At 40.3% G+C, this 23,286-nt stretch overlaps 1 protein-coding gene and 1 long non-coding RNA gene across 2 annotated transcripts in view; one reads left to right on the top strand and one right to left on the bottom strand.

The window, feature by feature from the left end:
• Positions 1 to 9,719, bottom strand: part of LOC118583628 — a 31,548-nt gene extending 21,829 nt beyond the window's left edge. Inside the window, exons 1-2 of the long non-coding RNA XR_004944971.1 lie at positions 9,234 to 9,719; positions 4,915 to 5,142 (exon numbers count right to left, since the gene is read on the bottom strand). This is a non-coding gene — a long non-coding RNA (uncharacterized LOC118583628). The remainder of the gene's footprint in view (positions 1 to 4,914; positions 5,143 to 9,233) is intronic.
• Positions 9,720 to 9,848: 129 nt separating this feature from the next.
• Pgm2l1 (phosphoglucomutase 2 like 1) overlaps positions 9,849 to 23,286 on the top strand; it is a 44,389-nt gene continuing 30,951 nt past the window's right edge. The window contains exon 1 of the mRNA XM_036187087.1: positions 9,849 to 10,271. Coding sequence (XP_036042980.1) covers positions 10,161 to 10,271 — 111 coding nt within the window. The 5' untranslated portion in view covers positions 9,849 to 10,160. The remainder of the gene's footprint in view (positions 10,272 to 23,286) is intronic.

A 23,286-nucleotide genomic window follows, 5' to 3' on the forward strand; every position in this document is an offset into this window, starting at 1 on the left:
GACTGAACCATCTCCCTAGCCCCACCGACTTCGTATTTTTAAGATGTCATTTATCCCTAAATACACTTGAAGATTTAATGTAACTTCAGTCATAATCCTAGCAGCACCCCACCCCATTCTAGCCTTTAGATTCTCATCTTTCAAAAGACCTAGAAAATCCAAATAATCTTGAAAAACAGTGACAAAGTTGGAAAACCTAAGCTACTTGACTTCAAGCCTTACCAAGTTCAGTGGTCTATTCCTCCAGATGCCTTCTATGGCCCTTTACAGTTTGGAGTAAATGCCTGTCCCCTGCAGTCTCATAGTGTGACTGCTGTTATCAAAGGACTCATCGTATTGTTTCTCAATGAAGTCTGCTACCTAAAGCTTTAAAGGGCAGAGCCCAGGCTTGTCATGTTTATCTCTGCATACAGAAGGCCTAGAAAAGGATTGTAAACTTAAGATAAGCAGGTACTCATCATATTAAGTTAAACTTAAATAATTTATGTAAGAGTTAGTATTTTAGAAAGAAATTCAGAAAGATCCACCTTCTGCCTGAGAACTACTTATTCAGGTAGCCAAGATTAATTGACTCTATTTAGTTTAAAAAATATTATTACTTCTGTGACATGACTAAAAGGACTCAGTGGAAGGCCAGACATCCAGGAATACATGGACAGCACAAACTGGACTTGATGAAAATGTGTGTGTGTGTGTGTGTGTGTGTATGTGTGTGTGTGTGTGTGTGTGTGTATGTATGGAAGTGGGTAGATCTGGGAGTAGACAATGAAATTTAATTCCCAAGAAACTAGGTCAATTCTTTGAAATCAAGTTTCTGAATATTTTTAAAATATTGTCCTGTAACTAAACTCTTAATAATCTGGATAAATGCAATGATGCAGAAAACTAAAACAGCTTTATGCACAAAGCATCCGTTTTTGTTTTTTACTTATTGTAAGAGAAAAATGGAGGTAAGTAAAGAATCCTAAAAAATGAGAATCATAAAAAATACAGATCAACTTGACATAATGTTTTATGGCCATTAGTAATTATAAAAATATACTAACCAGCCCCATGAGGTTATTTGTGGTGACCATCCTGCTAATAAAAAGCTGAATAATGCTTTTTAAACTTCTTTAAAGTTATAAAGGAGACATGACAACCAAGCATGAAAAAGCCAGGCCAAAGGTGAAGGGAAAATGTTAGACCAGTGAAGGAATTGGACAAAATGTGGCTTTTGACCTAAAAGCATTCACCAGTTTTGAAAACTTGAACTTCAATTTTAGAACTTCAGTGGGCAAATAACAGACAAGAAAACCCATGGTTTTTGCAAAATTGGTAGTCAGACAGGAAAACCTATTTAAAAATGTCAGGACCCCAATACATGGAGGAGAAACTAGAAGACCAGCAATGTACATGGAATTACAGCTTCTAGAAACGCATGAAAATCCCAGAGAATTTCAAGCCTCAACATGGCTGAACTCCCAGGAATGTGGCAAATCCTCCTGAGAGCTGAGAACATTCACTGAAAGTCTAGATTTACTCCCACAAATGATTTTTCAAATATAATGTCCAACATATACATATACACAAAACAAGACTCACACTCACAAAAACTAAATTTTATAATTAAAGACTAAGAAAAACAATAGGTAAGGAAAAAAACGAAAGCATGGGTATTTTAGATAACAAACAACTATACTAACTATACATATATATTTTTGAAGTTTGAAGATCTCTGCAGAGACTAGGAAGCCATGGAAAATATGATTCCAAATTTGCAAGTCTAAAGTAACTCTATAAATAGAAATATAGTAACTAAAATAAAAAACCTAAAGGTAGAGTTTCTGGGTTGGTGACTATGTCAAGGCATTATGAAGGTGGTGTGTCCTGAAAAGTCATGGAAGCATGATGTCACATTTTCCATCTATCTTAGTTAGGATTTCAGTTGCTGCAATGAATCACTATGCCCAAAAAGTAAGCTGGGGAGGAAAAGTGTTATTTGGCTTACACTTTCATATTCTGTTCATCATGAAAGGGAAGTCAGAACAGGAACTCAAACAAAGCAGTAACTTGGAGGCAGAAGCTGATGCAGAGGCCATGGAGGGGTGCTGCTTACTGTCTTGCTCCCCATGTCTTGCTCAGCCTACTTTCTTGTAGAACTCAAGACCACCAGTCCAGTGATGGCCCCACCCATCAATCACTAACTAAGAATCTTATGGAGACATTTTCTCAATTGAGTTCCCTCTGTTCAGATGACTCTAGTTTGTCTGTCAAGTTGACATAAGACTAGCCAGAATACCATCTAAGTAAGGATTAACATCAACTTTTTGCAAATTATTTCAAAAATCAAAAGAGGAGGGCACATTTTCAAGTCATTTTATGATGATAGTATTGCTTTGAACACAAGCAAATACATCACAAGAAAATATTTTTAAAATCTCATAAATATGGCCACAAAAGTCAACCATAACTAGCAAACAGAAACATACAAAAATACTATGATAAAATGGAAGGAAGGCAAGACATAACTCATAAAATTTTATCTTCACATCAATATTTGAACATGGGATTTTGTTCAGTCATAAACCATTAATATTTTTAACGGTGTTTAGTGGTTTTCAGAATACATGTCTTGTGCTTATTTCATTAAATATATTACTACATTTCATTCTTTTTTTTGTTTTGCTTTGTTTTTTCCAGACATGGTTTCTCTGTGTGGCTTTGCACCTTTCCTAGAACTAGCTTTGTAGACCAGGCTGGCCTCGAACTCACAGAGTTCTGCCTGCCTCTGCCTCCCAAGTGCTGAGATTAAAGGCATGCACCACCAACACCCGGCATTTTTTTTTTTTTTTTTTTTTTTACACATTTCATTCCTTTTGATGCTACTGAAAATTGTTTTTTTAATTCTATTTCCACATAGTTCAAGTGCATAGATTTGATTTTATATGTTCTTTTATCTTGAAACCCTGTAGTACCCATTTATTGATTATATTAAAATTTTATATCTACAAATCATTTCACCTCTGAATAAAGATGGTTTTACTTCTTCTAATGAGGATGATACCCAGTCTTGCATTGTTAAGTAGAGTGTTTTTAACTGTAGATTTCTTGTGGATGCCCTATATCAGAATGGACAAGTTGTTTCCACTGTATTGAATGGTTTTTATCATGAAAGAGTACTAGAGTCTATAAAATACTTTTCTGTATTTATTGAGATACCAACTGAAAAAGAAAGACTTGATCATGCTACAGGACGGACAGACCCTTCTTTTCTTGGCCTGGAACTCAGTGTGTAGCCCAGGCTAGCCTTAAACTCACAGCAATCCGCCTACCTTAGCCTCCAAAGTGCTGGAATTACAGGCGTGAGCCACCATGCCCAGCTAAAATGGGCAAGCCTTAGAAAATCACACCAGTGAGAAGAAACCAACCACAGGAGCCTGTGCATGACATGACTCCATGTAAAGGCAATGTTTAGAATAGGGCAATCTCTACAGAGCTAGGAAATGGAATTGTGGTTGCTTAGACCTGTGGGTGGAGACTTGAGTGGTAAGGGGACTGACAGAGAAGGCACAGGGTTTGTGGGATGGAAAATGTTCTCAAATTGTTCTAAAATTCGTGTGTGTGTGTATGTGTGTGTGTGTGTGTGTGTGTGTGTGTGTATCTGTGAATGAATTTTTTAAAACATTTAATTATATCATTTAATATATTATATGGTATGTGAATCATATCTATATAGATGCTGAAAGTAGAATGAGGTGCGTACACGCATGCACCAACTCTGCACTTCCACAAACATGAGAGCAAGGGCCTCCTTAAAATTTGCATCCTGGGTTTATCACTTTGCTTCTCTGTAGCCCTGCTGGGTCTGCAGCCATTCTCCTTACACAAAGATCCCTTTTATTTGTTGTTATGTCCTAAAAGGAGAACATTGCTTACATAATTCTTCCTTTTTACACACACACACACACACACACACACACACACTTTCTTTTCATTTCTCTTTTTCTTTCTTTCTTTTTTTTTCTGTTTCTTTTTCTTTTTCTGATAGGATTTCTCTGTGTAGCCCTGGCTGTCCTGGAACTGGAACTCACAGAGATCCACCTGACTCTGCCTCCCAAGTGCCGGGATTAAAGGCATGTGCCACAACCACCTGGAATCACACACACACTTCCTTAATGTAAAGCTAACTAGGGTTTATGACACATATCTCTGTAAGCAACAAGAAGAAAATACCCTCTTTTCATAGTGGTCACAGGATGAAATGATGATTTTGTCAAGATTTAATGTCTTGGTTGGTAGGCGAGATGGCTCAGCATGTAAAGGTACTTGCTTGCCAACTAGCCTGATGACCCAGGTTCCATCCCAAGACCCACATGGTGGAAGGAGAGAATTGACTCCTGCTGTTGTATGTTGACCTTTACACATATGCTGTCACACCCCTTCACACATACATACACACACCAGGCACATACACACAATAATAAGCATATAATTTAAATTTTTTGTTTGTTTTTGGAGACAGGATTTCTCTGTGTAGCTTTGGCGCCTTTTCTGGAACTCACTCTGTAGCCCAGACTGGCCTCGAACTCACAGAGATCCACCTGCCTCTGCCTCCTGAATGCTGGGATTAAAGGTGTGTGACACAACCGTCCGGCTATAATTTAAAATTTAAAAGGATTTAATGTCTTGTTTCTGAGTTGTATTTTCTGGTACCACCTCCAAGACCTGTTGAGGTTTTAGAGGGGATGGTTGTGATAGCTCATCATCAACTTGACTGCATCTGGAGTCCAATAAAACATAAGGCACTGGGCACTTCTGTGAGAAATCTCCTAGATTAGATGATCTGAAGCAGAAAAACCCAGCCTAAACATGGCCAGCCCAGACAAAAGGACATGGAAGGAAACTTTTTTTCTTGTTTGCCATCATACTCACTGGGAAGTTCATCTATCCTGTAGCTGGTACATTCCTTCACTAGTATCAGGAGAAACTTCCATTGTATACCGAAGACAAGCCATTCTCCAGGAACCCTCGAGGCCTTCGGTGCTATCCTGGGGCTGCTGAGACATTCAGTTGTGTGAACTGAGCAATTACAGGATCCTCTGCCTCTCGAGTGTGAAACAACCAATGCTGGACAGTTTTAGCTGCAACCTATAGGCCAATCTAATAAATAAATAAATAAATAAACAAGAATTATCAATACTCATTCTATTGTTCTATTTCTTTAGAGAACCCTGACTAATACAACAGATTTGTGGTAAACCTAGATGGAAGCGACAGGTTCATGACCACAACCAGATTTTCTGGTAACTGTTGATGAAGAGCAGTCAGAGAAACCGACAGACCTCCAGTGTTGTCAGTAACCAGTATGGCTCTAGACAGTGTGTATGTCAGCACACACCTCCATGAACTACAGCTATAGACTCTTTGTGCCCCCCCTACACACACCCAAGCACACATAAAACTGGGGAAGATGGACCTTCTGATGCTGATGAAACTTCCTCTTATTGATCCAGGGCCTCAATGCACTAGGCAACATACTCTACTACTGAATTACACCCTTTAGCCCCAAAATTTAATTCTTGCTACTGTAACAGAATGAGAGCTTCCAGTATTTTAATCAGATTTTTCAAAATGACAAGTCATAAAAACAGCACGAGGAATAGCCACATTTGTTTTACCCAGATTTATTAGTAACATTTTACCTGTTTGCTTTGTCATTTACTATTTCCCTAATTATAAGATATGCTTCATACATATATAAATATATATATATAATAAATGTATGTATACAGACAGTATTTTTGAACCATTTAGGTTTTTTTTTTTATTTTGAGACAGGGATGAAAAGAGTGTCTCATGTAGTCTAGGCTGGCAATGAGCTCTGTGTAGCCAAGGATCACCATAAATTCCAAATCCTCCTGCCTCCACCTCCCATGTGCTGTGATTATGTAGCCACCATATCTGGCTCTTAAGGATAAGTTTTATAAACTTACATATTATGACCTATCACATATATATTGCTATATAATATATGCTAGTATATAAATATATATCATAATATAGATGTCTTTACTATTCTACAAAGACTAGACCCCAGTCTGTTGTAGGTTGTGAAACCTTTAGGAGACGGGTCTATAGGTAGGAAATTAGGTCTCTGGGACATGTTCTTGAAGGGCATACTGACACCCCCGAGCCTTTTCCTAGCTCTCACTTCCTGGCCACCTTGAGGTGAGCAGTTTTGCACTACATTGTACTCTCTGCTGTAATACTGCCTTTTCACATGTCTAAAAACAACAGAGCCAAATGACCATAGACTGAAGTCTATTAAGTTGGAGACCTAAATTAACCTTTCTTTCTGATAAGTTGATTTATTTTAAGCATTTTGTCACAGTAATGGGAAGCTGAATAATGCAATGCCTCAACCATAATTACAATTGCTATATGCATACATCACAATCAAAAGGTACACATATTAATTATATTATACAGTTATGTACAATGTCATATTTGTGCCAATGGAGGAGTCCTATATAACAGTGATCCCACACAATTTTATCACATAGTGACATTATAGCCACTCTGTGATGGTCACCTAATGATAAAATTGTCCAACAATTCATTTCTCAGAATGCATTTCCATTCTGAGAACCAAGAACCCACTTTCATAATCACAAGGTTGACAAACTTACCAAATAAAAACACAGGAAAGATACAGGATGCTTTGGACAAACCCCAATAGAAAGGATAGCTTTTGAGTTTTTCCCGGCCCCACCCTTCTGGACACACTTAAACAATGTTCTTAGAGTTGATGTTTTGTGTCTAAACAATAAGCCTGACCCGCTGGGTAAGAGTCAGGTAACCAGTTAATATGTCAGGATTTTACTGATGAAAGTAAGAGAAGGCTGGTTAGAAAAGATAGTAAATTACAGCCTGTATTCCTCCTGTCTTTACTACATGTCCTATATCATTTCATCTCTTGAAAGTTGTTGATGCAGCACTATTACTTGGTATTTAAAAAGAATTTGTCTCAGCTGGGTGGTGGTGGCACACGCCTTTAATCCCAGCACTTGGGAGGCAGAGCCAGGCAGATCTCTGTGAGTTCGAGACCAGCCTGGGCTACCAAGTGAGTTCCAGGAATGGCACAAAGCTACACAGAGAAACCCTGTCTCGAAAAACAAAAACAACAAAAAAGAATTTGTCTCATAAGAACTATTACTTACAATATTTAAATATAAATTACTAGACTTGTTAAAATGTAAATCTGCCCTAGTAGAACTTTATTGAGTACTGAAAATTTGCATTTCTTAATGTGTTCCCAGGGGATGCTAACACATTAAATTATGACCACCTAGGTCACAATCAATAGATATTTTTATGGAGCTACCGAGGCCTTCTCCAAATTCAGAACCTCTGGGAATTATGTCCACTAGTCTAAGGTATAATTTAAACAATCTCCAAGTAGGACTTGAGAATCACTGATGAGTGGGGTTGAAATGCCCTCTGCTTTTTTCTTGACTTACTTTCTGTTCTTGAGATCCCAGGGCAGGTCCCTCCTGCCTGGTCCTTCCACTGATCACTTCAGACAAATGGACTCCCGCTCTTCACAGCAAGCACCTGCTCTTTATCCCAGACCAAACACCCTTGCACACATCCTCTCTCTCTAGATTTCATCTCTTGGCATTTTGGTTGTTAGCCTAGCTTTAACAACTGAAACATCACTCTGACCCCAGATTTTATTTCTTGAATACAAGTATTCTTGTAGCATCAGCTCCTACAATAATTCTTGTCTTGTTGATTGTGAGCCTAGTCCCTAATAGCTGAGCCATCTTTTTAGCCCAACTATCATAATTCTTAACACACAGTAAATGTTTAATATTTGCTATGAATAATAATTCTGATTATAGTGGACAAGTAATTTCTTCCTGGGACACATGGTCGTTTCCCAGGTCTTGTGGGGTTAAAAGAGCCCTATCCCCTTAAAATTAGCACTCGATTTTTAAGGCAAAAACTGCAACTTGCAACTAGGGCATACTATTTTTCAGAAACTGTACAATTTTTTATGATAGTACTCTGAAATGTATTTTAGCAAATGGCACTTTAATAGGATGAAAGGAATACTTTAGACCTATTATGCCTTTTATCTGTGAGCCTCAATACACTCTAAAAGCACTCTTAAATTACTATACTGTCATCCCAGCACTTGGGAGATAGAGGCAGGCAGATCTTTGTGAGTTCGAGGCCAGCGTGGTCTACAGACAGCCAGGGCTACACAGAGAAACTCTGTCTTGAAAAACAAACAAAAAGAATTACTATACTGTCATACTATAAATATTACATGCTCCTTACAAGAGCAAAAAGCTGATGAGGGTCTTAAATCACTCTGGAGGCAGAGCAGATGATCTCTGTGAGATACAGAGTGAGATCCATGACAGCCAGAGGAACACAGATAAACCCTTCCTCAAAACAACAACAACAGTAAGAAAAATGCTGATGAGGGAGAGTTGTAACAGCCTTGATCTAATCACGTGCATCCCAAGAATGCCACACCAACTAAGTCAGGGTAAATGGTAGGGTGTGATGGTGTACAACTTTAATCCCAGCATTCTGGGGAGAGAGGCAGGTGGATCTCTATGAGTTCAGTGTCAGCCTCCTGTACATCAAGTTCCAGGCTAGCCAGAGCTACAGAGGAAGACCCTGTCTCAAAAATAAAGAAAATTGGGGTTGGGGATTTAGCTCAGTGGTACAGCGCTTGCCTAGCAAGCGCAAGGCCCTGGGTTCGATCCTCAGCTCCACATACAAAAATAAAAAATAAAAATAAAAGAAAGAAAGAAAGAAAATTGAGTGGTCCATAGGTAAGTCTTCTTGGGCCTCAAGTTACGTGACCTGAAATATGAACATTTTATTGAAGAAAGGAGGCCACGATGAGAAGAAATTATTTCCATCTGGGGGAGTCCATTTCTTTTTTCCTCTGTATCCCTACTTCTATTGGTTTATGTATTTTATGTTTGTTCATTCTTAAAATAGGGTTAAATGCCGACCCATCCTTCTGACGACATTCTTACCTACTTTCCAGACATTTTGTTCTCCCTACCTACCCCTCTATTCTGCTGCTGCAGACAGGCAAAAGCAACTGCCAGCTGAGGTGCTGTGACAGGTTGGAACCCCCACTCATTTCTCCAGAACACTATTGCTGAGAAAATTCGGTTCTCCTCTTAGTTCCCTCTGTGTAAACTGGAATGGAATATACATACCACCTCGCTCACAGGATAGATGAAATGACAGAAAACGACTCGTAAACTGTCAAGCACCAAACAGGTACACGTTGTTCCTCTCGACATTCCTTGTTTACCTTAATGCAGGGAACTACCACGGCGCAGCACAATTAAGAAGCAAAGGGACGGGGCATCAGGGAACAACCAGCCTTGGGGAGGTGCTTTTCCAAGGGATTGCAACCGGCGTTCCGAGCTGGGGAAAGGGGAAAAACTACAACTCCCGTGAGGCTTCACGCGCCACCTTGGTCTGCCAAGCAAGACGGAGCCTCCAGGCGAAGAGGGTGGGGCCTGTGCGCGCCGGGGGGTTGTGGGGGGGACTCTCCTGGTGAGCGCAGAGGCGGGCTGCTCGAGGCGACTGGGACACCAGGTGGAGACCCACGTGCGAGTGTGGGGCGGCTAACGAGGGAAAGACAGCTGGGGAACAGCGTAAAAAAAAAAAAATTAAAGCCGGCCGTGCACCATTGCCTCCGCGGATAGTACGCGCCGCTGCGGAGGCTCGGGGGCGCGCGCGCTCCCGGGCTCGCGCCTCATGCCTCGGGCACTGGGCTCGGCAGCGGCGGGCGGGGGCGGGGCCTAAAGCGGCGCGGGGGCGGGGCCTAAGGCGGCGCGGGCGAAGGCGGCGACCCAGACATCTGGGACTGTTGTTGTTCCCTCGCCCCACGCCCGCCTCAGTCAGCTCGAGCTGAGATCCGGAGCTGGTCTACTGGGGAGGCTGGCGGCAGTCTCCGCCCTCTCTCCCGGTTCGCTGAAGCTGCGGCAGGAGCTGGTGCTGACTGAACGGCTCCCGGTGGGTGTCCGATGCCCTTCGGCAAGGAGGGGGCGTCTGGACCCTGGTGAGCGCACCCAGAGCCCCCCCGACTCAGTGTCTTCACCCGCCCCTCGGGCCGGCACACCCGTGTGTCTGCCATGGCTGAGAACGCAGATGGGGACCTGAACTCTAACCTGCTCCACGCCCCCTACCTCACCGGGGACCCCCAGCTGGACACGGCCATCGAGCAGTGGCTGCGTTGGGACAAGGTGGGTACCTGGACAGCCGGGCATCCGTCCCCCTCTTCCTGCCCACCCTCTCTCTCACAATCCGCCTTTTCCGGTACCCACCCTGGGCTGTGCAGGCTCCGGGGGAGATGGCTCGGGCCACACCGCAGGGCTGGCGGAGTTGGGCGATGCCTCTCACCTATGCAGGGGCTGCCTCCCTCGGGAGGGCTGGGCTGGGCAGGGACATCTGCAGTAGCTTTCTTTTGCAATAGGCTACGCTGCAACCCATTCCCGTGTCACATCTCTCCTTCTCAAAAATACTCCATCCCCATGATCTTCATCTTTCTAAGTTGTACTCCGCATATTCCGCATGCATTTCCTTTCCCCTTTCTCCCTTGACTTCCTTCTTTGCAGAACCTGCAAGTGGCTTCTGGTACGTTTCGTGGACGTTTTACTAACCACTGTCTGCTGTGGTGTTGGTCTGCTGGTGTGTTTCCACCCTCTGTCGCTAGGTAATCGCTGGCCTGTTTCACTCTATTTTCTGGTACCACCTTTTGCTCTTGAAAATGACAAGGGTTCTCCTCTTATTTCAGTCCTCTGCTGGCCGCTATTTTCCGAAGTGTTCTGTTCAAAGAATCGTGGTCACACACATCGTGAATAGCCTACTTTCTTCTAGAGCCTACACCATTACTTCTCAAACCATAACGTTCCAGCAGATCATCTGGGAATCTTAAAAGGCACATCCTGACCAGATATTTAGACATTCAGAATTGGTGTTGCCCTGCCCTGCCGTCTTCCCTGCTCTCTCCCACTCTTTCTGCAGGCATGTAGGGTGGATGCGTGAAAACTAGAATTAAAAGGTAGCCTTTTCACCTGGACAGGAGGCCCCTGGGGGCTCTCGCAGAGGACAAGATGGTGATCAAGTGTTTGCTTTGTCAAGTGCATATGATAACAGCTGCTGAGACAAAGAAAGCAGCGCTCTTTAAAACTGGGTGATAACTGAATTAAGGGGTTTGTATGGCAACCTGTGAGACTGTGTTATGCAGGAACTACCCAAATTAGCTTTCTGAAACAGTTTCTTTTCCTTCTTTCTTCTTTTCCCCAGTCATTTTTGCATTCAAGAAGGAGAAAACAAAGAAATACTGAGTGTTCTAGGCCGGTCAGGGAACACTGGTGTCGAGAAAGATAGAAGGAATTCTTGCCCTCAGCACGCCTTCAGTTAGTAGATAAGGAAGCCCAACAAATAAGCAATTACAGTGAAGCATTTGGTGTTACTGGGGATATATATATATATCTTAAATGTCCTAATCAGTCTTCTAGAGTCTGAACAAGAGTTTCTCAAACCTAAAAGTGCTAACAGATCATCTGGGAATCCTAAAAGGCAGTTTCTGACCAGATGGCTAGGGTGGGGCCTGACAGACAGCCTTAGTGAGCTTCCAGGGGATTGATATCAGTATTGCTGATCTGTGGACCACACTAAAAATAGACTCTTTTCTCCTTCAGTATCAGCTTTGACTATGTTTTTCCTAATGAATGTCCCTGTTGAATGAAATGAATTAATACTTATTGTCTGTGCTATGCCCAGATACTGCTGAGATATAGAAATATTTAAATTTAAGAACTGAAAAATGCATATAAAATAATATAACAGTTACAGTAGAAATAAGAGGTTACAGGCATTCAGTTCTTATTGGAGTTCAAAAGTGAGAGCGTGGAGTGGGATGGTCAGAGAAACCTTTTTTTTTTTTAATTTTTTTGATTTTTGATTTTTCATGACAGGTTTTCTCTGTGTAGTCCTGGCTGTCCTGGAACTCACTCTGTAGACCAAGCTGGCTTTGAACTTACAGAGATCCTCCTGCCTCAGCCTCTTGAGTGCTGGAATCAAAGGCATGTGCCACCACCTCCTGGCTTCAAAGAAGACTTTATGAGAACATGGAATGCACATAAAAAGAACAGGAAAGGCCTGCAGGAGAAAGATGGAACAAATGTAGACCTCAGTGAACACGAAAGAGGAGATAAAACAAAGGCTCCCAAATAAAATATAAAGAACAAGTATTAAGTGCCTTAACAGAAGAACAGATTTAAATAATTTTATTGATTATGTATTATTGATCTCTTTTCTAATGGGGAATAATGCTTTTATCTGAGAAACAAAGGTTTATCTTCTATAGATTTATCAATCTATAAGTAAGCTAGGCTAAGTCCTAGGCCACTGAAATTTAGAGTACAAAATGAAATTTAAGTATTTCTTTGCACATTGACAGTACATATAGTCTTTTAATGCAGAGAGTCTGAGCTCAATTCCTGATTAATATCAATTAAGGAACCCTGATAATGCTGCTAATTCTTAAAAGACTGATCAGGCATGAAATGAGTTATAAATTGGTCTTAGGGTAATTTGCTATTTGCCATAGTCACCAACATTATTAATTTTAGCCTTGGTGGCTTAGTGTATATTGAAAAAAAAAGTATTATTCGTGTTGAACTTTCTCAATTAGTTAACATTCAGATTTGCCAAGAAGGAAGACTAAGAATTGGAAAGATGGAAGCTTGAATGTATATAGTTAATACATTTGTGTCTGCCAGAGCTTAGGGTACATAGAGAGAAATCTTTGGAAAGGTATGTGAAGACCAGATTGTAGAAGAGCTTTAGTATATCTTTAGTGGCCTTCAGCAAGTAAGAGTGTCTGTAATTGCCAAAAAGAAAATAGTGCAAGAAGGTAGGCCTAGCATGGTGCCTCTTACCTATGCTCTCAGCACTTGGGAGGCTGACACAGGAGGAGCAGTTAGAGTTTGAGGCCAGCCTGGGCTGCATACTGAGTTTATGTCAGCCTAAAGAGAGTGAGACGCTTGGTTTGTTTTGTTTTTTGTTTGTTTGTTTTTGTTTTGTTTTGAGACAGGGTTTCTCTGTGTAGCCATGGCTGTCCTGGAACTCACTCTGTAGACCAGGCTGGACTTGAACTCACAGCGATCTGCCTGCCTCTGCCTCCTAAGTGCTGGGATTAAAGACGTGCACCACCACCGCCTGGCTCTTGGTTTGTTTTTAACCAGATTTACTGGGGCTAGGGTACTCTTGTGTGGCCACAGTGGGGACTTGGATCTGACTTCTTCCTTGTATCCAGGCCTTTGTTTAGTGTGTGAGCTTCTCTACTCACTCAGCTCAAGGTCATAAAAACTGATGGCTGACTTAAGAACCCAGTTTTATTAACTTACGGTTTATGATATAGATGCAAGAGTCAAGTAGATTTGTTTCTAATCCAGGCATTTGGTAGATACACCATAGGAAAGCCAAATAACCCAAAGATTTTTGGTGATCATGAAGCCAAATCACAGGGAGTCAAATATATAATATCAACCACATCAGCTTGTAACATGTAAATGCATACCTACGTGTATGGGGCTGTACTACTAGTCAGATATATAAGATTAACCACATCAGCTTGTAATGTGCAAGTGCGTGCATCCCTGTATGGGGCTGTACTACTACTATAACCCACTAGGTCCATGGCTCAAGGAGTCCTCCTGTCAGCTGTGTACAGATAACTCTACCACCACTGTGCTCTCCTCTACTCTAGGTAAGGCTCATACCTCCTTCCTGTTTCTTTCATTCAGTACTTTCATGCATTGTCAAGTTACAGACAAGCAGTCCTGGCCTAAAATCAAGGTTCTTTAACCTCACAACTGTCTGTTGATTCTGTTCCAATGTGAATTTTAACTCTGTAAGCAATTATATATCTAAGATATTAAACAGTGGTAAAGCATGGATGAGTAGATAGGATTTTTTTTTTTTTTTTTTTTTTTAAAGAACGGGGACACAGGGCAGAGGTGCTCTGCTGATTGTAACAGCAACAGCAGAGGTCTTATATATTGACAGTAATGTGGAGGCAGGAATTAGCAATGGCAATTTAAGAACTAGTGAGTAGAACATTCTGGTCTCCGAATGTAGATCTGTATTAAGAACGGGTAGAATATGAAGCTGAAGATAGGTTATATATAAGTCTATAAAGAGACTGGAAAAGGAAAGAAATAAAGGACATTAATCTAAGCTGGAAATTTTCAGAATATGTTTCAACAAATTGACCAGAACAAAGACTGAATTAATTTTCCATGCCTCCTTTATTCAGTCTTATATTGCTATAGTAAGTACCTGAGCCTGGGTAATGTTTAAAGAAAGGAGGTTTTCTTAGCTCGGTTTATGAGATCAGCAGCCACATTTGTTTGGCCTCTAGTTAGAGTCTCATGGCTGATGGAATCCTGACAGAAGCATATGTAAAAAGGATTACATAGTGAGGCAGGAAGCCAGAGAGCAGGGAGGGGTAAACCTTGCTTTTTAAATTTTCTCCTCTCCTCTTAACCTCTTCTCCTGTAAACTACAGCTTTTTCTTGTTAGAACTCATACACAGAACCCTTAGGGAAATGCCTCTGGTGGTGACCCAGTTACCTTCCACTAGGACCCAACCCTTGAAAGGTTCTGCTACCTCAGTACCTCCACACTGAGGGCCAAGCCTTTGATATGGGAAGCCTTGAGGTACAAGCCACATTTAGACTGTAGCACATTCCAATGTTTGATAGTTATATTATTAGCTCTTTATTCTTTTGAAAAATTAAATAATGTAATCTGTGTAAATAAAATCCACAGAACAATAACTTGCAGACATAGAAATCCCAACTGACCATTCTAGTTAAGAAGATGTTGGCAGAAAACATACTGTGTATACAAAACAGAGAAAATCATGTCAATGTCCCAGGAAAAATCTGTGGCTATTAATAACTAAGTACCAATCTCTATGAAGAAAACAGTTTGTAAAACAAAAAGATAAAGCAGTAGGTACATATATTAAAAAGAGATACAATGGAGAAGATAAAAACCTCAAAATGATAAATTAAAAATAGAGAACTATTTCATCATCAAATAAGAAAAGATAATGTGAAAAATCAACAAGAAACAAGAATGAGCTCTAGGAAATGAAAGGAAAAAAAGTGATCTCCCCTCTACGAAATCATACACACACACACACACACACACACACACACACACACACATGCATACACACACACATACACACACACACATGCATACACACACATACATACACACACATGCAACACACATGCATACACACACATACATACACACACACACACATGCATACACACACACACACACACACAGTGAAGAAACAAAAAAATAAGAGAAATGTTTGACATGGAATAAGAAATCCTGGCTGGTAAGTTACGCACTAGATACACAGTGTGCATCAAGAAATAATAGAATGTAATGTGTCATCAGTGGTGTTTTTTCATTTTGTTTTTTTAAGGTATTAGTGATGTGAAAATGGCTTGACATTTCTATCAGTGTCAGAAAAGCTATTAAGCAGTCACCTATGAAGAAAGGAAGGAAGGGAAAGAGGCAGAGTGGGAGGGCTGGCAAAAGCAAGAAGGAAGGAAGTAGGGCTGAGGGTGTAGCTCAGTGGTCTGGTGCTTGCCTAGCCAGCCTGACCTCAGTAAGTAAATTATTGACCAAAAATGAAACAAGTTAAAACATGTCCTGATCTTGAATAATTAATTGATGAAGCTTAAGTAAGAAACTGTTTGGATTCTTTTCAGATAGCACAGGGGTGTGTCAAAAGAGACTAAAGTAAGCATTATTTAGAGCATCTTAACCTAGTAATTATATTATTTTCTCTTTTGATGATCAACCAGAAGATAGAACATAGCATTTAATTTTTATAATTATGGTGGAATATGCATACAAGTAACCATAAAAAATATTCACATTCTTGTAGAACAGACCTTCAGAATTTTTCATCTTGTTAGGCTGAAACTATGCCCATTAAATAACTTGTTTCTTCCTCTTTCCCCTGAAAACCACCATTCTCCTTTCTGTTTCTAGAATTTGACTACTCCGGGTACCTCATATAAGTGGAGTCCTAGTGTTTGTCTTTTGTGACTGGCTTCTATCAGCACAGTGCCCTCATTATCCATCCATGTTGTGGATAGGATTTCATTTTGACAGCACAACAAAGTGTAGAGGTGTTGTGTGGCAAAACTTCCTGGGGAGAAAAAACACACAAGGTTTAGAGTAGACCCCTGACTCTATTAGAGAGATACCCCAGATAGGAGTCCCATTACAGACCAAAGTACAGATACCATCGAAGTCCAACGTGGCGAACCCATGGGTTTCACTGGGGTTACTTATAGGAGTAGAAATGATTCAAAAGACAGCTGCATCACCAAGCCCGTTGCAGCTCACAAATCTGGGAACCTGAAGTACTCCGCACAGCCTGCACCCTACCTGTTGGAGAGTGTTCTTTCTTGGTGCCTCAGTTCCTCTAAACCTCTTCCAGGGAGCTTGGCTGGTTTCTGCTTCTTCCAGACAGCTGGCCTGGTCTCAGAGTCTTCTTGGGAAAGTCTTCTTTGCAGCCAGGCTCTGCTTACTGTGGCAGGGAGGGGCCTAGGAAATCTAGTCAGTTTCATAGAATGTTTTTAAATTTTTTACCTACCTGCTTGAGGAGCTTCCTTACAGGGTGGAATGTTTCAGTCTCAGAGAAAACTGTTACACATCAAGGGGTCACACAGTGACTTTGTGTTTTGGCCTATGTGCTCTGTTTCATGATGCTTTCCGCCTTCCTGATGGCTGTTGAAATTGCCAGTTAGTACTGAGGCTGCTGCCCTCTGGTGTTGGAGTTAACAGACAGCGATTTATTCTCATGCAAAGAGCTAGAGATCCCGCATGAGCCTCGCCACCAATCCTGTATAGGATCTTTTCAACTAAATAATTGAAGAAGCACTTATATTAGTTACTTTTCTCATTGTGACAAGATAAGTGTCAACAGGAACTTAAGGGAGGAGAGCTTATGTTGACATTTCTCTGAGGTATAGTCCATCGTGACAAGGAAGGCACAGTATCATCGGGAACATGAGACAGCTGGCATGTCACGTTTGTGGACAGATGAATGCTTAACTTGCCTCTTCCTTTTTATTTAGTCTTAGACTCCAGCCTGTGGATGATACCCACATTCGGAATGGAAGGTCTTCCTACCTTACCTTAGTTACATCTCTCAGGAAATGCCTGTATAGACACAAACTAAAGATCCCAAACCCCATCAAGACTAGACATCACAGTATCTTACCAAAGTATGAAAATGATCGTATTTAATGCCCCAAAGAGTACAGGGACCATAATATTGTAAATGAAAAATATTTTCTCAGGTACAAATGCACTTTAGTTTTCAGCTAACCTGCGCTTACCTTCTTAAAAAATCTCTTGATGTAAGTGGTTTTTCTCTGCTACAGAATTTTCTTATATAATTTTTCTCTTTGGGATGTTTCACTTTTATGCAGTAATAAATGTAAAACTCTGAATTGTGATAGTTTTACATCATGATGACAAATTGCTATGGTTGCTCATCTTATAAAGCAAAAAGGACTTATTTGGGTTCACAGTTTTGGAGAGTGTCTTAGTCAGGGTTTCTGTTGCTGTGAAGAGACATCATGACTACAGCAACTCTGTCTTTTTTTTTTTTTTTTTTTTTTTTTTGAGCTGAGGATCGAACCCAGGGTCTTGGGCTTGCTAGGCGAGTGTTCTACCACTGAGCTAAATCCCCAACCCTTTTTTTTTTTTTTTAAAGATGTATTTATTATGTATACAGTGTTCTGCCTGCAGGCCAGAAGAGGGCGTCAGATCTCATTACAGATGGTTGTGAGCCACCATGTGGTTGCTGGGAATTGAACTCAGGGCCTCTGGAAGAAGAATCAGTGCTCTTAACCTCTGAGCCATCTCTCCAGCCCCCTACTACAGAAACTCTTACAAAGAAAACATTTAATTGAGGTGGTGACTTATCATTTCAGAGGTTCAGTCCATTATCACATGGCAGGGAGTATGGCAGCATGTAGGAAGACATGGTACTTGCTACATCTTGATCAGAAGGCAACAGGAAGTGGACTCCTCCCTGGTATGGCTTAAGCATATATGAGATCTCAAAGCCCACCTCCATAGTGACACATTTCTTCCTGTAAGACCACACCTGTTCCAACAAGGCCACACCTCCTAATAGTGTCACTAGCTATGAGCTTATGGGAACCAATTGCGTTCAAACTACCACAGAGATCTAGTTTACAATTAGTTGGCCTTGCTTCTTTGGTAAGACAGCAGATGGAGCAAAACTTCTCACCTCATGGACAAGAAGCAAAAGAAAGGGGTCAGAGCCCCTCTCTAAAGGAAAACCTCAGTGACTCTAAGAACTCTTACTGGGCTCCACCTCTTAACATTTGTACAACCTCTCAAAAGTGCCATATTGGAAACCAAGCCTTGAGCACACAGACGTTTGGAGGGCATTCAAGTTCTATACTTTCTTTTTTCCCCCCGAGACAGGGTTTTTCCATGTAGTTTTGGTGCCTGTCCTACATCTTGCTCTGTAGACCAGGCTGGCCTCAAACTCACAGAGATCTGCCTGGCTCTGCCTCCCGAGTGCTGGGATTAAAGGCATGCACCACTGCCGTCCAGCTATAAGTTCTATACTTTAAAATCTATCAGTAGGTGTCTTAGGGTTTTTTTTTTTTTTTTTTTTTTTTTAATTGCTGTGAAGAGACACCATGACTATGGCAACTCTTACAAAGAAAACATTTGATGTGGTGGCTTACAGTTTCAGAGGTTCAGTCCATTATCATCATGACGGAGCATGGCAGCATGCAGGTAGACATGGTACTGGCTACATCTTGACTAAAAGGCAGCAGGAAGTTGCCAGTCACACTGAGGGAAGCTTGAGCAAAAGAAACCTCAAAGCCCACCTCCACGGTGACACACTTCCTGCAACAAGGTCACACCTCCTAATAGTGCCACTCCCTTTGGGGGCCATCTTCTTTCAAAACACCACAATAGAGTTGTGGCTAACTTTGACACTTGAAAGTGGAAAGAATAGCACAAATTTACATCTATTAAAAGGACCTCTGCATAAGATATAAACACATTGGTGTATACATCTAATTTATTTTTTTTACTTTGTTGTGCCAATGACTTTTAATGTGAGATCTATGGTAGTTGTATATTTTGTGATCAATATAGTATTGTTATTTATAAGTGCTACACTATAGTGTAATATTGGTTGTGTGACTTTATATACTTGTTTAAATTGAACCCTTAAAAGGACAAATTTACTGTTAGTTGTGTAAGTGTAAAGTATATCTCAGTAAGCCCAACTTATAATAAAAAGTATACAGAAAAGTTCTGAAACTAATGTTGAGGAAACACGGATAAATCCAGATGGATATGGATCATGTTTTGCCCTATTATTTATTTGTTTGTTTATTCATTCATTCATTCATTCATTCATTCATTCATTCATTTTTGTGGAGCTGAGGATCGAACCCCAGGCCTTGTGCTTGCTAGGCAAGCGCTCTACCACTGAGCTAAATCCCCAACCCCTATTTTTTTTATATAATTTATTTTTATTTTATTTGCATTGGTGTTTTGCTGCATGTATGATTGTGTGAGGATGTCAGATCTCGAGTTATAGACAGTTGTGAGCTGCCATGTGGGTGCTGGGATTTGAACCCAGGTCCTCTGGAAGAGCAGTCAGTGCTCTTAACCACTAAGCCATCTCTCTAGCCCCCAAAATCTTTTCTTTCTCTTTTCTTTTTCTTTTTTTTCTTTTTTTTTTTTTTTTTTTTTTTTTTTGAGACAGGGTTTCTCTGTGTTGTTTTGATGCCTGTCCTGGATCTCGCTCTGTAGACCAGGCTGGCCTCGAACAGAGATCTGCCTGGCTCTGCCTCCCGAGTGCTGGGATTAAAGGCGTGCACTGCCGCCTCCTTGTTTTGCCCTATTATGTATGAATCAGTGGTATAAAATGCTTGATAGTATAAAATATTTGGAAAATATAACAATGTTAAAGATTCAGTACTTAGAAAATTCTTGCATTCTCAGTGGCTTTATAAAGCATATTTTTCCCAATAAAGATTCAGTACTTAGAAAATTCTTGCATTCTCAGTGGCTTTATAAAGCTTATTTTTCCCATGACATGCAAAGTACAAAAATAGATTGAATGCTGGGAGTATAGCTCAGTGTAGAGCCTGTTAGTTTAGCATGCACACCCCAGATTCAGTCCCCAGCACCAAAAGCCAACAGTGAGTTCATGTTTATCTGACTTGTAGTGCACTATTAGCTCTCTTATTTGAAAATTTTTGCTTACAATTTTGTAATAGTTCTTTGATACTTGGGGTGACAAGATTAGATCACTTGTATAAATATGAATCAAATTTTATACAAATTACAGATGTAACAACTCTTGTAAAGTATGAGATAACTACTTAGAGAGCATGATAAAGCTATATTTGCCATATTGTATTGACTGTGCTTTGTGAAGAAATTATAACTTCTGAAAATCTTGTATGCTATTTAGCATTCAGATAATAGGTACCTACATTTTCAAAAATTATATATTAACCACTGACATTAGAAATTAATATTTTGTTTGATTTGTTTTCTGGCATTGAAATAATTTAAAACGATTTTTAAAAAGAATTGGATTATTTTTAAGTTAAAACAACAACAGCAAAAATTTAACTAAGGAAATTCAGAGAAAATCCTACTCTTCCTAGATATGTACTGGAAAAAGAGTATAGAATATGATCAGAGGAGTTTAAAAATGCACCTGTAATTTGTTTATTTAAAAAGATCTGATTTAAATTTAACAAGATTTTGTTGTTCAACAAGATTGAAGCTGTTTAGCATTTTCTGTCTTTTAAAAACAAAGAGAAATAATTTGTTAATAAACCTCATGACTTAATTTTCCTAAAAAGTTCCATGAGCATATTAATGTAAAAATTTGATAACCACCTTTCTGAGTCTCAGGGACTACTTTCCACAACTCCAATCTTTTTCATCATAATTACACACCACAGTGAGATTAATCAGCCAAGGATCAATAGTAAATGGAGTGTAATTCCAGCTAAATCCGGTTAGAGAAGGGGGATTGCCTTTAAAAGGCACAGCAATTCAAGCCTATTGTAGATTCAAAATACTGGCTCTACTCTCAGCCTGAGTTTGTATATAGGTTAAAAAGAATTTTCAAAAGGAGAGTAACTACCTCAAGCAAGTAACTACCTCTTGTGTTGATTAAAACTTGAAAAATTAACATTGAATTCTTTTCTTGCATTGTCTATTTCTCTTCTGAGATGGCTCCTCTTTTCCTTATGTCATTGAGTGATAATATAAGCTACATTAAAATCCTTGTTAGTATGCTACTGCTAACATTTGAATATCTTGGTGTTGGCCACTCTAGGTTATCTTTGTTTTTAGTTATTAGTTAATTATAGACTATATTGTTGTCAGTCAGCTGAGGGTTCTTTTGCTTCAAATGGAAATCGGTATAATTCCCTCAGAGCCAGCAACTCTGAGCTAGAGTGTTGCTACTCTCAGATCATTTGCTCTCAGGATTTGTGACCCCTTTGCATGTCACATATCAGATATTAAATTATGATCCATAACACTAGCAAAATTATAGTTATGAAATAGCAAAGAAAATGATTTTGTGGTTAGGGGGGTCACCATAACACAAGGAACTATATTAAAGGGTTGCAGCATTAGGAAGGTTGAGAACCACCCTAGACTCTTAAGTGCTGCTAGCCCAGAACCCAACAGTTGGTGCTATAACCTTGAGCTTAGTGCATCAGCATTCAGGGCTCCCTAATGTTTAGCTCCTTTGCAGCCAGAGCTAGTAACTGCAACTTTCTACAACTTTTCTAGTATTGGGGTCTTGCGATTCTTCCCTGGGCTTGCCTCTTCACAGTCCTTGACCTTCTGCAGTCTCAGCTCTAATGGTCTCTTGCCTTCTTAGCACCTCTGTAGTCAATCTCGACTCTAAGTAGTCTCTGGACTTCTTCAGGCACTGTCTAGCTGCTGCTGTTGGGTATGTCTGGGACTGAGAGCCCAGGAGTTGCCTGCTCTTGCTCTTTACAAGCTCAGCCTGTGGTATAGATCAAAAGTAGGCAGCACCAGTCGGATGAGGCTGGAGCCAGAGCTGAAGGATCAGCTACTAAGTGGACAAGATAGAGAGAGATTCTGGGCCGCTTAGAGGAGAACGAAAGGAGCATTGCGTATACAGCCAGACACACATGTGCATGCATTGCCTGCCTTGGGAGATGCTCCTTCCAGATTTAGGACATCTGGGAGGAGGTGGGGCAACTGTGGGTAAAGTTATGTAGAGTAACTGTAGAAACTTACCTGAAGCCAACATGGATGAAAGGAAGTCTCCCAAAGAAAAGTCACAGTTATGGTGGTTGCCATGGCAATATCAGTGGGTCCTGCCATTGAAATAAAGTCTATTTGAGGCATCTGTGTCTGGTTGGTGGCAGGATGGGAGTCTCCCTGAGCGGCTTTGAAGTTTTTAGGACAGGTGGGCCTGAACCTGGTCATAGTGGTACATGTCTGTAATCCCAGCACTTGGGAGATGGAAATAGGAGGGTCAGGATTTGAAGGTCATACTCAACATGTAGCAAGTTTGAGACTAGACCGAGCTAATCAGATATGGCTGGAGTTTACTTGGCCTTATAGAAAGTTAATGGTACATGATTTTTTTTTTAATGACATTTAAAATTTCTCTTGCTGAAATACAGAAATGTGATTAGCCTTTATATATTGATCCAGAAGCTCAACACCAATTCCAGATTTTCTAGATTTGTATGTATGACAAATCATTTCATCTTAAAAAATGCTATAATTTTTGTGTCTTTTTTTCTTGCTTTATACCTTAACTAGGGTTGTTTTTTTTTTTCTTCTGTTTTTTTTCTTTTCTGTTTTTAATTATAGCCATCCATTAGAGAACCAGGAAGTTCTTTTCTATTCTTTGTAGTCTAAGATATATGCATATATGTATATATATATATATATATATATATGTACATATACAAAAATATATGTATATTTCATTGGCTGTAGATTTCTTGTCATCTGGTATTACATTATGAGAAGTCTATCTCTTTTTGTCCCTGGTTCTTAGCACTATGTTCCTAAAACCTTTGGAATTTCCTGAGTTATTGAAGTGTCCTTTGTTATTCATAA

The sequence above is a fragment of the Onychomys torridus genome, chromosome 1 (genome assembly GCF_903995425.1).
Source record: "Onychomys torridus chromosome 1, mOncTor1.1, whole genome shotgun sequence".
Lineage (NCBI taxonomy): Eukaryota > Metazoa > Chordata > Mammalia > Rodentia > Cricetidae > Onychomys > Onychomys torridus.